This window comes from Psittacula echo (assembly GCF_963264785.1).
Source record: "Psittacula echo genome assembly, chromosome: 21".
NCBI classification, from domain to species: domain Eukaryota; kingdom Metazoa; phylum Chordata; class Aves; order Psittaciformes; family Psittacidae; genus Psittacula; species Psittacula echo.
Genome location: NC_137757.1, coordinates 4,831,972 through 4,850,228, shown reverse-complemented (window position 1 = coordinate 4,850,228; position 18,257 = coordinate 4,831,972). Strand labels below are relative to the sequence as shown.

General features: G+C 55.8%; 1 protein-coding gene across 1 annotated transcript; it reads left to right on the top strand.

Annotated features, from left to right (window-relative positions):
• Positions 1–8,569: 8,569 nt before the first annotated feature.
• On the top strand, positions 8,570–18,152 carry LOC308228712 (CCN family member 2-like; the record flags this gene model as incomplete). The annotated part of the gene is made up of 5 exons (XM_080632168.1): positions 8,570–8,632; positions 12,846–13,059; positions 16,707–16,958; positions 17,301–17,509; positions 17,841–18,152. The coding sequence occupies 5 exons, from the start codon at positions 8,570–8,572 to the stop codon at positions 18,150–18,152; spliced, it is 1,050 nt and encodes a 349-aa protein (XP_080488294.1).
• Positions 18,153–18,257: the final 105 nt, after the last annotated feature.

Genomic DNA, 18,257 nt, shown 5'->3' with positions numbered 1-18,257 from the left:
GGATGAGCCTGCAGAGGTGAATGTTTTGCACAGCAGTCTCTGCTCCTCAGCATCCTTCAGGAGCATCCCAAGGTCTTTTGTGCAAGACTTTCCCATGCGGTGTTCCTCAGACCCCAGGCTCTCACTGGGGTGACAGCAGCCCATTGAAACTGGACTCAAAGGGGGTTGCATCCGATTGTGTACAGCCTCTTGTGGCTCCTGGCACCACTGCGAGCAGCAGCACTTGTGGCCAAGGGGGCTCTGGGAGCCATCCTTGGTGCCTGATGCTTGACTCATGTTGACTCAAACCCAAATGACTTCTAGTTGAGGCGATGCCAAGGGGAAGCCATGGGCAGGACCTTTCCATCCATGTTCCTCGTAAGCACGGCTCTTCTGAACCACTAAAACACCCCCAGGCTGGGTCAGTTGAGAAATGCCTTAGAGAGATGTGTCCCAAGGCCCTGCGTTGGTTCATCCCGGTGTCCTTCATCACCGGAGAAGCCTTTCTGTAACAAATGCACGTGAGCAGCGCGGGGTCGGGTGCTTGGTTCCTCTGCTTGCATCTGGCATCGCTCTGCTGGGGTGAGTGGAGTGACTCAGGATTTACAGCTGTGTAAATGAGAGCAGAGGCCACCATCTGAGGCCTGCTTGGTTCTTCAGCATCTGGAGAGCATCATCTCCTTATTAAAGCCCCAGCCCACCATCGAGTGGTAGCTGCTCCTTGACATCCCAGTCTTGGCGTTCTTCCTGACAGGGAGACAGGGCAGGGGTGAGAAGGGAACAAAAGCAGTGGGGAGTAAAGGAATGGGGAAATCTGGCTTTCACGTGCTCATAGGAAGGGGCAGGATGCGCTGTCCATGCGGGGTTTTCCATGCTCCTGGCCCCTTGGATGGAGTGGAATTGCTCCTGGTTTGCACCCATTCGAGTGGAACAGGATCACTGCCTCCTCCTTCAGCGAAAACAAACAGTTGTTCTTTGGAAAGAAAACCCGAGGAATCTTCAAATGTGACCCGCAGCTGAGCGGAAATTCCCGGGAATGCCGAGTTTGGGCTTCTTCAGTTTGTAAACAAAGAAGGAACCCGCAGAGGGAGCGTGCGGATTAACGCCATGGGAGGTGGGAGGCTGCAGAGGCTCCTGGGGTGGATAATGGGATTTATCCCACCGCAGCTCCAGGTGTATGCAATGGGAAGGGGCAGGAGCAGGATGCTCTAAGGGAGGAGGGGTTGGCGTTGGGAATGCTGACAGCAGCTCCTCCATGGGCTCTGAGTCCTGGGCAGAACAGAGCCTTGAGCAGAACAACCCCAGGGGCCGGTAGAACCTGAGGCTGGTGCTGAGCTGAAGGCGGTTTGGGGTCTACAGATGCAGGCGAATGCTCAGAGCACCCCAGCAGGATGAGTGCCAAGAGAGTGGGGGTCAGATGCTCAACTGGTGTTAACTGGTGCGAGTCCCCCCTGCAGTCAGTGGTTCCTGGCTCTCCCCACATCTCAGGTCTATGGAGCTCTCATGGAGAAACCCCACATTCACTGGGAAGGGATGGGTTTTCCTTCCTTCCTCTCCTCGGACACCCCAGCACCGCTCTGGAATGCCAGTTTAGCCTAAGGGGAGCCGCAAAGCTGCCTGGCTCTGGAGCTGTCACTCAGGGGGAAGCCAGAGCAGCTTCCCTGCATCCAGAGAGCAGAGATCCACACGCAGGTCACACGCGCACCTCTTGCTTAGCACAGTCCATTAAACTCAGCCAGGACCCAGGGGATTCATGGAGCAAAACACTTCCTATAAAGTCGTGGAATCCCAGCCTGGTTTGGGTTGGAAGGGACCTTAAAGCCCATCCAGCTCCATCCCCTTCCACTAGAGCAGGATGCTCCCAGCCCCTGTGTCCACCCTGGCCTTGTCATCGCAGAGCTGGGTCTTCAGAAGAAGACCTCAGGATCCCTGTGAAGCCACACAAAGAGCAGGCACCGACCCCAGCCCTGTCTGAGAGGACTTCCCACCCCCCTGCTCCATAGACCTGCGTTAGCACCAGGTTTTGGTGACCGCGGCTCCCCGAGCTCAGCACCAAACCCGCCTTCCCTTCCCAGCGTTAAGGCTCGGAATGGTGCTCCCTGCATGGCCGCCCACCGGGCTTGGCTGGCTGCTGGTGCAGCGCCTGCCAGCGCCTGCTCAGCTCTTTCCCACACTGGGAATCTCATCTCTGCTCTTGCACGGGATGCAGCAGAATGAGCCTCGAGGGGGGACGTGTCAGCGCCTGCGAGCTCGGTCTCATCTGCTGCCATGAGCTGCAGAGCCAGCGCGGGGAGGTCATCGCCCGCCCCGGCTCCCAGTGCCAGGAATACCCAGCCCAGCAGAGCTCTGCCACTTCCACAGGCGCCCGCAGGGAAGGGAAGGGATTGGTTTGAATTGGTTTGTTTTTAAAGCAGCGCCTCTCGTTCTGGGTCTGTCCCAGGGTGGTTTTAACTGGAGAGCTCTGTGCAGCTCATTACAAGGAGGGAGAGAAAGCAGACCCCGCAGCTTTACCTGTCCCTACAGAAGCCCCCCCTGCCTTAAGGGAGCCAATGAGAAACCTGGAGAGGGGCTTTGGACAAGGGCCTGCAGGGACAGGCCAAGGGGAATGGCTTGAACCTGCCAGAGGGGAGACTGAGATGAGCTCTTAGGCAGAAGCTCTTCCCTGTGAGGGTGCTGAGGCGCTGGCCCAGGGTGCCCAGAGAAGCTGTGGCTGCCCCATCCCTGGCAGTGTTCAAGGCCAGGTTGGACACAGGGGCTTGGAGCAAGCTGCTCCAGTGGAAGGGGTCCCTGCCCGTGGCAGGGGTTGGAGCTGGAGGAGCTTTAAGGTCCCTTCCAACCCAAACCGTTCCATGGTTCTATGATTCTATGACAAGGCACATGGGCAGGAGCTGCACTGACCATGCAGAGCAGGTCAGAAACCCTCTGGAACATGAGAGCCTTGCTGATGACACCACCACTGCTTCAGATGCTCTTCTGTACCTCAGAGCTCCTTGTTGGAGCTGTGTCCCTAAAGTCAGCCTCCAAGCGAGCAGAGCAGGGCTGACTGCTGCACTGTGGCTACCAGCTCCGGAGTTCATCTTGCTCAGCTCGGATGGGTTCAGCCTTTCTGCAGGCAATGATGGCTCAAATACAGACTCTTTCCTTCTAATGTCGTGTAAACCCCAAGCATTCTGGCACAGGGCTGCTGCTGGAGCTTGGACTTGGCTTTTCTGAAACATTCCTGCTGTGAAACTCCTGTTAGTAAGGAAACAAATGGGAAGCCCCAAATGTGAGAGATCACCCATAGGTGTGTGCCAGGGCCAGACATGGAGGATCCGGAACATGTAAATGGAAGTCTCACAATTAACATCTCCCAGGTCGTTTCTCATCAGTCTGTGCAGGCCTTTGGAGGCAGATCCTGGTCCTTCACCAGCAGTGAGCTTTACAGCTCATTGTGGAGGTGTCTTCATCCCACTGCAGGGTGAGCATCCCTTCAGCTGAGGCAAGTCCCTGCCTCTCGGGAGGCTCGAGCCCTTTGCCAAGGCTGGCTCACAGCTACAGCCCCAGGGGATAGAAAGCTGATCCAGGGTTCCTGTGCTGAGATTGGAGTGTGCCAGCCGGGAACAGGCTGAACGTGCAGACCCTGCACGTGTCTCGGTCTCTGAAACCCACCCCTCTCCCCCATCCTCTGCACTGGGCTCAGCTGTGGGAGGACGCGATGACCTCAGGGTCCTCCCCACCGGAATGAGTCACTGGTTCCATGGAAATAGCTGGAATTTCACCAAAGCCTGAATGGGAAAGGTGTGGGCAGGCTCCTGCTGGAATCCCAGCTCCCCAGTGAGGGATGCGCACAAGTCCCGGTAGGGCACCCACCCCTCCAGGTCCGGCCTGCCTGGCAGTGCTCAGGGACCTGCTGCTGCCTGTTGAGATGTGCACGAACCAGGGAAGACCCCGCTGGTTCCAGCAGAGCTGTTTTGGCTGAGGGGCTGAGCACGGGACTGCGGGACAGGGAGCTTAGGTGGGAATGGCTTTAACCTGCCAGAGGGGAGACTGAGATGGGGTCTTAGGCAGAGTGGGTGCTTATTCAGGCGGTGCAGAACCCAGTGGGTAAAGCAGTAGCCCATAACTAGGAACACCTCCCATTAGTCCCTTCTCCTTCACAGCCTTGAGCACATCCTCTGGTACCTCATCTGTGCAGGCATCATGAGGACCGAATCCCATGCAAGACAGAGTGCTCTTCAGCCAGATCAGAGCTGTGCACCAAAGGAGTCCCGTAGATCAGGAGGCCTCCTTAAACAAGCCTGCCTGAGTCACCTTAATCGTGCCGTCGCTCCCTGCAGTTTTCCTTCAGGATCATTAAGCAGCACTAGGTTAAGAAGTGGAAAAAGCCAAGGAAGCATCCACTTCAGAGGTGGGTGCAGCTGCCTGCTTCCTCCCAGGGCCTGCTCCTCCTGCAGCTGAGTGCAAGCCAATGCCTTGGCACGCGTGCTCCTGGCTGTGATGGTGACTCACGTCTGCATCCCAGTTTTGCCGTTGCTCCGGGTCTCAGGAGAGCTCCTGCTATCACACGACCATGTGGAGCCTGCGCTGGTCTGCAGGGGCACAGGTACCTGCTTATTGCTCCTTGGCAAACCCTGAGGCACAGACTGATGACCTGAAGCATCGCCTGCATTGCCCTCAGGGTCCCCATGGGCCTGGAACGTGGGTGCTGAGCCCAGGGATCCCGCAGCACCTTCAGGAGCACACCTGGTGCCCATGGACAGGTCTGCACAGCCCATGCTGCCCCCAGGCACGGTCCTGCCAGGGGCAAGCTGAGCCCACAGCCCCTTTGCCATTGCTCTTTGAAGGGGCTGTAGCTGCCCAGGGTCAGGCAGGGGGGACCGTGCGGTGCTGCTGCCCTGCTCTGTGTCTGTGCAGTGGCTCCTTCCCTGCTCGTGATGCCAAGGCTGGGGTTATTCATTTACATCCTTTACCAGGACACGGGCAGGCTCCCCACCCATCCCACGCTCTGTGTCCTTTGACAGGCTTCCACGGCACAATAAATCCTCAGGCTCAATGCAGTGTTCCTCCCAGCACTGAAATAGCTGCAGACTTCAGTAGAGAGCTCTGCAGCCAGGGGTGGAATCTGCTCCCTGCTTGACACCCCTCACACTGTGGACACAGCATGAGGCCCTCGGGGCTGCAGGAGCTGCCAAGCCAGGCAGAGAGGGGAATCCTGGCTCTGCTGAAGCCGCTGGGTGTTTCCACGCAGGCAGGATCTCATCCCAAAGCTGTGCTGCAATGGGAAGGGGTGGGTTTTCCTGCCGTTCCCACCCAGACGGCAGTCGGATATGGGCAGTGTTTAGCCATTGCTGAGCTCGGGTGCTGCCTTCATAGGGCACTTTCTCTTGGCAGTTTACAGCATCTTGTGATACTGATGCTCATGGAGCAACAGACAGGGATCATTGGAAGCAGTTCAGGAGCTTTGGTCCTTCTCTACTGATTGTAAAGGGAGACTATTTAGGCTTCTAATATAGATGCCTGAATTAAGTGCCAAAGGCTTAGATGGGATGAATCTGACCCCAGATGTCCCTCAAGACAGATGCTGAGTTAGCACTGAATTTGAACTGGAGCACAGGGCTGGAGGAGACCTCAGCTGCTCATTTGGCCCAAAGGCATTCTGAGGATGCTCTCCTGTCCTGCCTCAAGGAACATGGACCTGCAGAATCCTTCCCAACCTTGCCTTGATAGACACTGATCTGTCAAAGCCCAACAGCCTTGAGAGATGTTGATGGGTTTTGTTCTTTTATTAGTAATATACCATGTATATGTTATAGTTATATACCATGTTATAGTATAATATACCATGGAGAAATCGAAGCGTCACTTCTTGTGTCACCAGGGGAGCAGCAGGGTGACGGTGCCTGGCCATTGTGCAGAGCTGCAGCTCATCCTCAAGCTACAGAGGGTGCAAAAAGCAGGGGACAGGGCTCCTGCATGGCCCCAAAGGTGGCAACCGGTTTAACCTGAGCCTATGAGCAGGATGTGAGCAGGATGCATCAAGCAGGCCTCATAGCTGGGTATGAACAAGGGAGGGCAGGGCCTGTGTTTCAGCCCGTCAAGCTGGGTGCACCTCACTGCTGCTGTTTGACAGCATTGAGCAAGGCTCATCGTCAGAAGGGTGCCAAAGAGAGCGATTGCCACTGATCCCCTGCAACGGGAGCAGCAGTCCTGAGAGCCACCAGCGTGCCCTGTGGCCACTCAAACAGCTTGGAGACAGGGACAGCTCTGAGGTCATGGAGGGCTGGGTGAGCATCGCTGCCCTTCGCATCCCGCGAGCGCTGGCTTTTACTTTGGGTTCTGCAGGCAGTCAAAAGCTCCCCCTGAGCCAGGCCCTGTGTGTGTTTGTGTTCATTTCATTCTTTGCCTTACAGGACTTTTGGCAATTATCTGAATGTCTTCTCTTCTTAATTACTGTAAGTTCAGGAATGCTGCTCTTTGGCATGGGGAGCGTGCCCAGAGGAACAGAACCAGGTGAATCAAACACCCACTGTTCTTTGCTTGGGGGAGATTTTAAGCAGGGTTGACATCTTTATCCCTTGACTTGAGGCAACTCAGGCAAAAGGAACAGCCACAAATCGGTGTTAACCTGGGTGTTTCCTCCCTTTGATCATTCTGAGTCACTCAACCTCCATGTTCTCCTCTTGATTCTTAGCAAGGGGCATGTCCGGTGGGGTGAACAGTTCAGCTGACAGCACTGAGGGTGGTTCTGGTTGTCCCAGTGACCATGGGTGCAAGGATCTCCAGTTGATGCTTGTCCTTGAGGCACTGGCACAGGGTGCCCAGAGAAGCTGTGGCTGCCCCATCCCTGGCAGTGTTCAAGGCCAGGTTGGACACAGGGGCTTGGAGCAAGCTGCTCTAGTGGAAGGGGTCCCTGCTTGAATCCAGCTGTAGTTTAGATTCTTTTTGTCTGAGACCAGACGTGGCTGCACTTTATCCCTGTCTGGGATATCCCTCTCCTGTTAGGGAGAGCACCCTGCAAAATGTGGACTGCTAATTTTAGGTGTCAACATAGCTGAAGGTGCCAAGCCTTCTGAAAGGGGAAGGAATGCATATCCAGCTAGACTGCCTTAGCTCCACGCTGCTCTGGGGCACCGGGTGTTTGCACCACTTCCAGGACATTCAGTCTTTAGTGTGCAGACATAACCCTTTGTTGTGACATTTGCAGAGGTAGAAAATGATTGTGGAATCCCTGGTCTAATGGAGGAGGAGCAGGAGGCACATCTGAGCTGGTTTGTACTGGGCTAATGCTCTGCAGCCCCCAATCCCAAGGGCTTTCCAAGTGCTAACTGTTAAGAGCTGTCTGTTTTCAGCAGTGGAGGCTGCTCTGGTGTCGCACAGGATCTGAAAGGACCTGAGTTAAATGCAAGGCTTGAAGCCCAGCTGAGCAGCTCTGCCCTCGGAGGCAGGCAGGAAGGGGGCTGAATTCCAATGACCACTACTCACTCCATGTGTTTTATTGCATCTTCTGTCCTATTTCCCAGCACTCTGTTGAGATGGGGCCGGGGCTGCACAGCGCGGTGCTTCCTGCTTGTGCTCCTGCCTCTCGCTTTACTCTGGACCAAAGGAGGTACAGATGTCATAGAATCCCAGCCTGGGTTGGGTTGGAAGGGACCTTAAAGCTCATCCAGCTCCAGCCCCTGCCCCGGGCAGGGACACCTTCCACTGGAGCAGCTTGCTCCAAGCCCTGGCTCCAAGGCTTCACCTCCATGTGCAGCACAGATGATTCCTGTCCAGTTCCCAACCTGTCACACCCCAGCAAGCGAGGGCTAAGAGTGCCCTCTGCTGCACTCCTGATCCTCATCCTTCCATGGCAGCATTCCTGCTTGCTGTTAGGGAATAAACAAAACAGCTCTTTACTACACAAACCAACTCTGACATAAACTAAAGGTCTTTTTGTGCAGGCTGTGCAGGAGCCTGGGTCTGTATTGCAGCACCAAACAGAAAGGATCATGCCCCAGGATAAAAATATCCAGCATCAATCCCGAGGTGGAAATAAAGCACTTGGAGGGAATTGCTGTCCTTTATCTATTACCTTCGCCCCACAGCTTTTCATTGCCTTGGAGGTTTAAGTCATGAAACTTCCATTTCTTGGAGCTGGCAGCACCGTGTGGGTGATGCACGGGCAGCGACCGGGACCCGATCGCATCTCACAAAGCCCCTGCTTATCGCAGCACCACAGAGGACCACAAAGCTCTGCTTATTGGTGCCCTTAGTTCTTGCAGCCAGAAAGGAACGGGTGTAGGTGAGGAGGGGGGGATGTGTCAGGAGAGTTTCCTACTGTGGGAATTAAGAGGAAAAGGGAAAGGATAACCCCGTTTGCACTGAACTTGGCTTTACCCACTTGGAGAGTGCCCGCGCATCACGGACCCGCTCCTATTCCCGGGAATTCGGGCCGTCCCCTTGCACCCAAGCCTCCTGCTCCCCAGGCTGTCACTCAAGCGCGGGGCCCGCCCCCCCCCGCAGCCTATTTAAAGAGGAGCTGGTGCGCGCCTTGCTCCAAAGGGAGAGGAGGAGCTCGGAGGAGAAGGAGCGAGCCCGCCGGCAGCCTGGATCCTCGGCTCGGCTCGGCATGCCCGGTAGCCGGGGGACCCCGACCTGGACCCTGTGCATCCTCCTGCTCGCTCCTGGCTGGGTACGTACTGCGCGGCAGCAGCTCCTTGCTTTGATGCATGTGGATGCTTTCAGCTGCCGCCTGCCCCTCTGCAGGGTCCTGAGAGCAGCCCTGCATCAGCCCCTGGATCTCAGAGCTCTTGGCAGATGTGGATGGAGTTGGTGTCGCTCCACTCGTGGCTGCTGGAAGCCAGCCCTGGTTTACAAGGGGGAGAACAGAGGGAGTGAAGTCACTGAGTTTATGCCACTGCAAGGAATAAAAGCCTCGTATCCCAGCTCCTTACCAGCACCATCCCCTGCTGCCACTGAACCCACCTGTGTGCTCCCAAAACCAGGCATCCCGAGGGGATGCAGCCTTTCCAGCTGATTCTGCTTAGGACTTTTGTGTGCTGTTTCAGTGCCTGTAAGAGCAGGGACATGGCTGCAATCACGAATGGACCTCAATTGCAGTGAGTGCCTTTTGGATGGGTGAGGAAGTGGGTTCATAGGGGCACAGTGCCTTGCAGGGGTTGTTTGCTGACACGTGCAGTAAACACCTGCTTGGGGCATTGCTCCTGGCAGCGCTTGGCATGTGCCAGCTCCTTTCCTGCCAGGAAAGGTGTCCTGGGGCCCAGTGCTGCCTCCAGCCAAGGTAACCCCTGCAGCTGGGGTGGTCCTTGTGTTCCTCACACTGAGCCAGTGAAAATGGAGCTTTTCCCTGTCTTTGAGCTCTGCGAGGGGTGTTCAGGGGCTCAAGCAAGGGGATTGAGCTGCTCATCCTGGCCCTGTGCTGCTCAGAGCTGAGAGCAGGACCAGGGTTGCTGGAGGTACGCTCAGGTCAGCCTGGGCACGTCTGTGCCATGGGGGCAGTGGTTCTTGTCTCTCCTAACAGGGTGCTGTGCAGCAGCCTCAGGAAGGTGACTTGAGAGCCTGGGATGGAGGGAGAGCTGGGTCTTGGCTGCTCCATCTGCTGCCAGCCCTGCAGTGTGAGAGGGAACCAGTGACGTGTTCATGGTGTTACTTGTACCTTGCAGCGCTCAGCCCTGGCTCCCGGAGCTCTTTGTGCACAGCCAGCTCTGCTCCAGGCCTCTCCTTTCACAGCCCTTTGAATGCAGTCACGAGCCCAAATCCTCTTTGGTTTGGCCTCGGCTGGTTCCCTGGGCTCCTGTGGACATTGTCAGGAAAGAGAAGCCCTGACAATGGCACAGAAGTGACACCGAATGGTGTGAGCTCCTGCCCCCCCCCACTGCTGCCTTCCTGAGGAGCAGAGGGAAGAGGTTTGTGTGAGTGTGAAGCAGGAAGAACGCTCTCCCTTCTTCCCCCCCAGGTAACTGGGGTTGGTGCTGGCAGCTGGGAGGAAGCTTGTTGCGTCTTGTCTGCAGAGCAGATGGGACCTGGGAGCTGATGGAGGAGAGCATGCACAGAGCACAGGCAAGGGAATCCTCCAGGCAGATGGTTTCACTCCCACTGTGGCTTGGCCACCGCTCCTGGGAGCGGCAGATCCACACGTGGGGAATCGATAGGAGAGCTGCCAGCAGAGCCGGGAGCAGAGGAGCCGATATTCCAGGCGTCAGCACTTCTTATCCCATCACCTTGATCTCTAACACTGGTTCTGGTCTGTGAACCTCAACAGACACAGGGTCGAGGCTACAGTGAACCGCTCCAGCTCTCACAGCATCCCTGTGGCCTTGCTCCAGTAGCTCCGTGTCCTTATTTATCCTATTTGAAACTGCTGTGGGAACCACCTCAGTAACAGGGAACTCCTGGAACCTGGCTCAGCATTGACTGTCCCCAGCTGCAGGAGCTCCCCTCTGCAGGCAGCTCTCCCGTGCTCCCTGTGAGCTCAGTTCATTCCCTCCTCTCTTGGGCCTGGAGCAGGGGTTATAAATAGGAGGAGCTGACTTTGCTCAGCAATAAAACCAGGAGCTGCAGCACACCCTGGGGCCGGTGGACCGGGTGAGGAAGAGGCGCGTCTGCACTGGGAAGTCTGGGAATGCCATAAGGATACAGGGGAATTGGGCCTTTTAAGCCATGGATCTGCTGGCAGGTTGGGTGCAGTCACTCAGCAGGTCTCCAGTATGGTGGAGATCTGGGTCCAGATGCTTTTCAAGCAGCTGTGATATAAGGAGGAAGTGAACAGGGGGTAAAACCCGGTGGTCAAGTTCCCGTGGTGAGTTATTAAAGGAAAAAGACAGCACCAGCAATGATTACTGAAGGTGAGAAGGAAAACCCGGCTGGGATTGACTCTGTTGCATTCCCTGTTATCCTGAGAGAGGCTGTTTTGGCTTGGTTTTCAGTAGCAGGGCTATTTTGAGAGGGACTCTTTATATGGCCTGTGGCTGACGCTGCATTGGAAAATGCTGCTCGTCCTTAGTTTTTTCAAGTGCATGGATTGCATCTTAATATAGGTCCTGTGTGAGGGACATCCCCCTCTCTCTCATCCGTGGTTGAATAACACATCCTTTTGGAAGCTGCCGTGATTGCCCGCATGAAGCGCAGTAGGAAAGCACTGCTGTGTTTTAGTGGCTTTTAATGCCCTCTGTGCTCGGGAGCTGATCCCAGTGATGTGCCGGCTCCCACCAAGCGGCTCTGGGAGCAGCTGGGATACAGGCAGGAAGGGCTGGCTTCCAACAGCCTTTGTGCTTGGAGTGCCTGCTGATTCCCACTGAGCAGGGTGAGACTCTGGGAGGATCATCCCTGGCAGTGTCCAAGGCCAGGTTGGACACAGGGGCTTGGAGCAAGCTGCTCCAGTGGAAGGGGTCCCTGCCCATGGCAGGGGTTGGAGCTGCAGGAGCTTTAAGGTCCCTTCCAACCCAAACCAGTCTGGGATTCGATGACGCTGATTTGTGAGTTAAGGTTCTGGCTGGTCCCCGTCCGGCACTGCACTGTGCTGGTTGTTGCTGCAGAACAAAGCAGTTGGCATCTCCTGATCCCACGTGAGCTCAAGGCAGAGCAGCTGCTTGGAGCAACAGCCAAAACAGCTGGGAAAGCTTTCCTGCTGTTATTGGTGACAAACACAATATCCAAGGAAGCTGTTTCACAAGCAGGGGCTGGATGGGACGTAACGAGTGCAAACAGAGCTGTAGCAACATGGTTGTTTGACCTTGGTTCCTGGTTTCTCCCCTGGCTGCCCTCAGGCTCGTTCCAGCTGCCTGGAAAAGCCCCTCTCCCTGCCTGGCTCTTGCTGATGGAGCTGTGAGGTTCTGCCCTGTTGGATGCTTCCCTCCTCACCCAGCTCACAGTAAGGCAGGATCTCAAAGGGGTTTGCTGGCATCATCTATGTGCAAGGGGTGTATCTGCCCGCAGGTTGGGTGCAGCATCAGAGCAGTGCTCTTGTGCCCCCTGAGCTACCTGGAGGCTGTTAATGGGCAGAAACTGCACAGAAAACCAGGCCAGGGCTGGCATCTGGATGCTTTGGGGAGGTCTTTGTTTAGGAACCGTGTGCTCTGCACCCTTCCTAGTCGTGCTTTTACACCTTGGCACATCCAGCGCTGAGGCTGGGTCTGATCCAGGCTGGCTCAGGATGAAGATGCTGCAGAGGGAGTTACGGGAGTGTTTGAAGCACCCCGGGAGAAGCTCACCCTCCTCAGCCAGAGCCTGAGCTCTGTTTAGCATCTCAAGTGCCATGAAGCCCACGCTGGGTGTCAGGAGGTGCCCAGCACTTCCAAAACCTCACAAGTGGGCAGAAGCAGATCCACAAGGTCCCGAGGGCAGCTGTCCCCTCTGCAAAGGGGAGAGGAGGGGACGCACCTCTGGGAATAGCCAAGGAAGGATGGGATCCAGGGGCAAAACAGGACTTGGAGCTTTAGGATCGGGTTTTGGCACTGCTAAAAGGACTTTGGGCAAGTCCTTTCACCACACACCTCAATTCTCCACCTTCAGATGGGCGTAATGATGCTGCTCCAGTCTTTGATGTCTTCTCCTCCTATGTAAGAGCTGGGACTTGCTTCCTGACAATAACTCCTATTTCCTTGCTTCCAGGGAAGCAGGGGGCTGAGTCACACTGGGGATCCAAGCCTCTGCTTGTTCTGTTTGCTTTGGCCATGGCTTCCCAGAGCCACCTTTGGGGGTTATTTTCCCTTGAGCCTCAATGGGTTGGGGATGAGGAGGAGCTCAGCCCTGGGAGCTGCAGCAGGAGGGGGGTGAGGCTCTCCCCACCTCTCCCCATGTTGCTTGCAGCAGGATCTTGTTTCCTACTCCCCTGCCCGGCTGCCTTGCGGAAGACTCATTCTCTCCATGCCTTGTTTGCCCTGCAGGTAGAGCCACAGCCCTGCCCGTACCCATGCCGGTGTCCCTCCCAGCCCGCGCGGTGCCCCGCCGGCACCAGCCACGTCTTGGATGCCTGCGGTTGCTGCAAGGTGTGCGCCAGGCAGCTGGGCGAGCTCTGCTCCCTGCGGCAGCCCTGCGACCATCACAAGGGACTCTACTGCGACTTCGCCAACATCCACAGAGGCAGCGGGATCTGCTTAGGTGAGAGCGGGGTCACCGCGACCTCGGGGAGCCCCCTGCGGCGCTCGGAGCTTCATCCCGCAGCACCCGAGCAGAGCCCCGGCAGCCAGCAGGCTCCCTGATACCAACACACACACACACAACCCGCTTCCTGCTCGCCAAAGGCCCAAGTGGGGTTTGGGATGCTCCTTTGGCCCTCTGAAGTTGGTAGGAGACATCCTCTGGTCCCATAGTGCCTGTGGGGGAGTGCCTCCAGGCTGGACTTGGGCTGGGAAGTGTTGGTTCTAAGCAAATCTCCCCACCTTGCACTGGGGATTGGTGTTTGCACTCAGTGCTTCAATGCAAGAGCCATGTGGTTGAGAACAGCTGAGCAAAAAGAGTGTGGATGTAGCAGTGAGCCTGGTAAATACACAGCAAGGAATCAGGGAATGGTTTGGATTGGAAGGGACCTTAAAGCTCCTCCAGCTCCAAGCCCTGCCACAGGCAGGGACCCCTTCCACTGGAGCAGCTTGCTCCAAGCCCCTGTGTCCAACCTGGCCTTGAACACTGCCAGGGATGGGGCAGCCACAGCTTCTCTGGGCACCCTGTGCCAGCGCCTCAGCACCCTCACAGGGAAGAGCTTCTGCTTAAGAGCTCGTCTCAATAGAGCCATTTTCTCTGCTGCTGCCTCTTTTCAGCCAGCAAAGGAAAATCCGGTTGCTCTGTGTCTGGTTTGTTCAGTTGCTGGTTTTAAAGCGTGCAAAAATGATTTCAGTGTAGAGGAAAACCCCCGATGATCTCCTGGGTCTCCCACTGCCTGTTCAAAACCAAGGCTGGAAAGCCAACATGAGCACACTGGGAAGCGATCGGCCCCTGCATGGGGCACCTCTGGAGTCACATATGTTTGGGTTTTGACTCTAAATGATGAGTTTAGCTTGGAGAAGGTGCCTAGGAGAAGTTCTGGGAAGTTGTTGAGTTTTCCTTGCCCAGGTACTGTGATCTTTAGAAGGCCCATGAGCTCCCTTGTGTGAGCATGGATAAACCTGGGAGCTGACGATCGGAGCTGAGGGAGGTGGATGTAGGTGGGATAACATCCAGTGGGTGTAAGCTGTTGACTGCCTGGTGCAGACTGGAAATGAGGTGTTTGTTTGCAGAGTGAAGGTGGTTAAATCACTGGAACAACTTACTCAGGAGCGTGGAGCAGGCTCCACCTCAGACTCCACATGAAGACTGGGCCCCTTTCTAATAGAAGCGATTCGTGTTCTCCATGACACAGGGTCTGAAACAAAGATTTAGGGAGATCCCCCCCCCATATCCCTCCTGTTTGAAAGTCAGACTTAAAGACCACAACTGCCCCTCCTGCCTTTAAATGAGGAATGAAGGTTTTCATGGCAGAAATCCCAGGTGGACACAGACCGGGATGTCTCCCTAAACTGGATGGAGGGTTTGGGCCATAATGTGCTTGGGTGGTATTTTTGTGGTGTCCACACCAATCCCGTGGAAGATGGGGATGGAATTGTGGCTGCCCCATCCCTGGCAGTGTTCAAGGCCAGGTTGGACACAGGGGCTTGGAGCAAGCTGCTCCAGTGGAAGGTGTCCCTGCCCATGGCAGGGGTTGGAGCTGGAGGAGCTTTAAGGTCCCTTCAACCCAAACCAGGCTGGGATTCTATGAATGCTGAATCAAATACAGGGAGGGATCAATGCCTCTGAACAGTGAAGAGAGTACTCACAGGTAGAGAAATCAGATGTGATGGGAGCAGAAAGGAGCAGAGCAGTGTTCAGGTGTCATGGGATGAGATTCTAGGTTGGGGATGATCACAAAGCTCACACCAGAAGAGATAGGAAGGGAACCATCGGGGTGAAAACTGCTGTGTCTGTTTAATGTTATCTCAGTAAGCAGCATTCCATCACAAATGAATCCTTCCCTTCCTGCAGAGACCTTGGAGTATCAGGAAGGTAAATACGATCCTGTAGGAAGTCTGGAGCACGAGAGCCTGAGGGTGTTCGGGTGGCCTGGGTGGAAGCAGGGAGCTGGCAGAGCTCAGCAATGGGAACTCTGCCATAATCCCTGCGGAAAAGGGCAAAAGTCTCCTTGGCGGGACGGGAGGTGCCCAGCGGGGCTGGTAAATAAGGAGCTGTCCCATTCCACTGGCGCAATCCATCTTGGTGCTTTAATTGGATCAGGTCGAGGGGAAAGTGAGGTCATTGAAGGGTAAGGAAGGGCCTGATGGAAGGGTTGAGGTTTGAAAACAGACCAGAGCCCTGAGCAGGCTGTTCTGGGCTGGGAGAACAGCACAACCAGTTCACTGGGAAGGGACAGGGCTAGAAAACACTGAGAGAGGCTTTAAAAATAAGCATGAATGGTTGCGGAGACGGAAAGCAGATGGCTTCCATTTCCATGGAAAAAGTGAGGCTTTGGGACTTCTAAGTAGGAGCTCGGGGGTATTTTTATCCCAATGGCATTGAAAAGAGTTGCAAGTCGAGGTCCAACTCTGGTTAGAACCACAGCGGCAGCAGCCTGGAAGGATTTGTGTCCCCTCAAGGAGTAGGTGGGATGGAAAGAGGCTCTTGCTCCTTGTTTGCTCCAAACACTTTCTGCCTGAGACAGTATTCCACGGGTGAGCAGGACTAAGGCGAAAATAGATCGGGTTTCCTGGTAAGCCCCTACAAGCAGCCAAGAATCCTTCATGTTGGGAACTTCCCAATAGAGGTTTGTTTTGTAAGGGTCAGGATTGCAAGCGTCAGCAAGTTGAGGAGAAGTGGCCAAAAGCAGGATTTCTGTCCCGTGAACCACTGAGATTGCAACATTGCAGGCTGAAAAGACAAAAACCAGAAGAAATAACAAAATATATCCTTACAAAACTTGTCAGGAGTTATTGAAATGCATCAAAACTTCCCACTTCCATGATATCAAAAGGTTTCATCTCAGTCTTTATAGTGTCTATAATAATTGCCCAAGCAAACAGCTTCCCCCGTGGATACAGTCCGACAGGGATTTTGGTTGAGCTCTTGTGAGAGCCTAAAGGAAATCTTTGATAGCCAACTGAAACACTTCCCTTGTTTCCCTTGGGAAACATCCCTGACATTGATCTGGGCCTGCAAAACTCTCAATCAAATACAAGGTTTTGGCTGGAAAACTTCCACTGAAGAATTCGGGCTGCTCTGGATGTAAGAACTTGTGAGCGCTGCTGGTGCCCATGGGCTGCAGATGGCTCCTGGTGTCGGAGGTTGTGGTGGTTCCTTGTTTTGCTCATTGAAGTTGGATTGGGAAGGAGCGAACGGCTGCAGGAGGGCTGGGGACGGGAGAGCTGGAGATGGGAACAGAGGGAAGTCAAAGAAGCTGTGGCCGGAAGGAAGAAGAGACTCGCACATCACAGAGGAGCCAAAGAGGTCATAAACCAGAGCGTTACTTCCCTTCTGTGGGTACCTTTAGACATAGAATCAACCAGGTTGGAAAAGAGCTTTAAGCTCATCCAGTCCAACCATTCCCAGCACTGCCAAGGCCACCACCAACCCATGGCACTGAGGCCTTGTCTCCACGGGGTGTGAACACTTTCAGGGCTGGTGACTGCAGCCCTGCCCTGGGCAGCCTGTTCCAATGCCTGAGCACCCTCTGGGGCAGGAATTGTTCCTCAGCTCCATCTAAACCTGCCCTGGCATCTCCTCAGCTCCTTTCCTTCTTCCCGCAGCTCACGAGGGTGCAACGTGTGACCTGCTGGGCAAGATCTACCACAATGGGGAGAGCTTCCAGCCCAGCTGCAAGCTGCAGTGCATCTGCATGGACGGCGCCATCGGCTGCATCCCGCTCTGCTCCGATGACCTGCGCCTGCCGTCCCCCGAGTGCCCCAACCCGCGGCGGGTCAAGCTCCGCAACAAGTGCTGCGAGGAGTGGGTCTGTGCGGAGGGCGGCGAGGAGAACCGCTTGGACACAGCCATGGCGGGTGAGTGGTGGGTGCAGGGGATGGGGACGGGGGATGGATCCAAAGTGCCTTTGGGTTGCGGCTCTGACTTGGGGCTGGTGGTGGCTGCTCTCTCTGTGTGAGTAGCAAGTGCTCAACTCCAGCTGCATCAAGGTGAGACCTCAGTGATGCTGCGGGGAGGTTCACGCGCCTTCTGATGCTGCAGCTGGGATGTGGTAGGAAACGTGCCCACACTTGGCTGCATCCTTCATCAGAGCAGCTCATGGGGTGGACCAGCCCTTTGCTGCTGTTCCTCAAGAGCTACATCAAGCTGGGAGCATCCCACACACTGTCCCAAGCGCTGATCCTTGCCTTGCGGCTCAGTTTTCAGGGAGGATGCAGCACACAAGCCAGAGCTGAATAACCTGCAGGAGAACTGCTTGGTGCAGACCACGGAGTGGAGCGCCTGCTCCAAGAGCTGCGGCATGGGCATCTCTGCACGGGTGACCAACAACAACCCCCAGTGCCGCCTGGAGAAGGAGACCCGGCTCTGCATGGTCCGGCCCTGCGACCTCCCTGTGGACAAAACCAAGGTACCGGGCTTGGGGACAGGAATGCCAGGGGGTACCTAAGTGGGTGCTTGTGGGGTGTGAGGCTCTGTGCTCACACTCGCTATTGATGATGGAGCACAGGCCTAGGTGGACCCTTCATGCAGGTTGCCCAAGGAAGTTGGGAATGCTCCATCCCTGGCAGTGTTCAAGGCCAGGTTGGACACAGGGGCTTGGAGCAAGCTGCTCTAGTGGAAGGCGTCCCTGCCCATGGCAGGGGTTGGAACTGGGTGATTTTAAGGTCCCTTCCAACCCAAACTATTCAATGGTTCATCTGACCATCACGTCCTTGTTAACCCGTCTGCTCTCTCCCTAGAAGGGGAGGAAGTGCGTGCGGACCCCAAAGCCCCGCCAGAGCCTCCACTTTGAGTTCTCAGGCTGCACCAGCTCCCGTTCCTACCGGCCCAGGTTCTGTGGGAGCTGCACGGACGGGCGCTGCTGCACCCCGTACGTCACCAGCACAGTGGAGGTGGAGTTCCGCTGCCCCGAGGGGGACTTCTTCCAGCGCAAGATGATGTTCATCAAGATGTGCTCCTGCCACCACGACTGCCCCCGAGACAACGACATCTTCCTGGCCACCTACCACAGGAGGATGATTGGGGACCACGTCAAGGCTGACGGGCAGTAGTCCTCCTGTGCCAGACCCATAGGCTGAGGTGTCAAGAGGGCTCTGCAAGCGCTTTCATGGCTGCATCCCAGGACAGCGCAGCCTCTTCCCCCTCTGTGAGGGGCT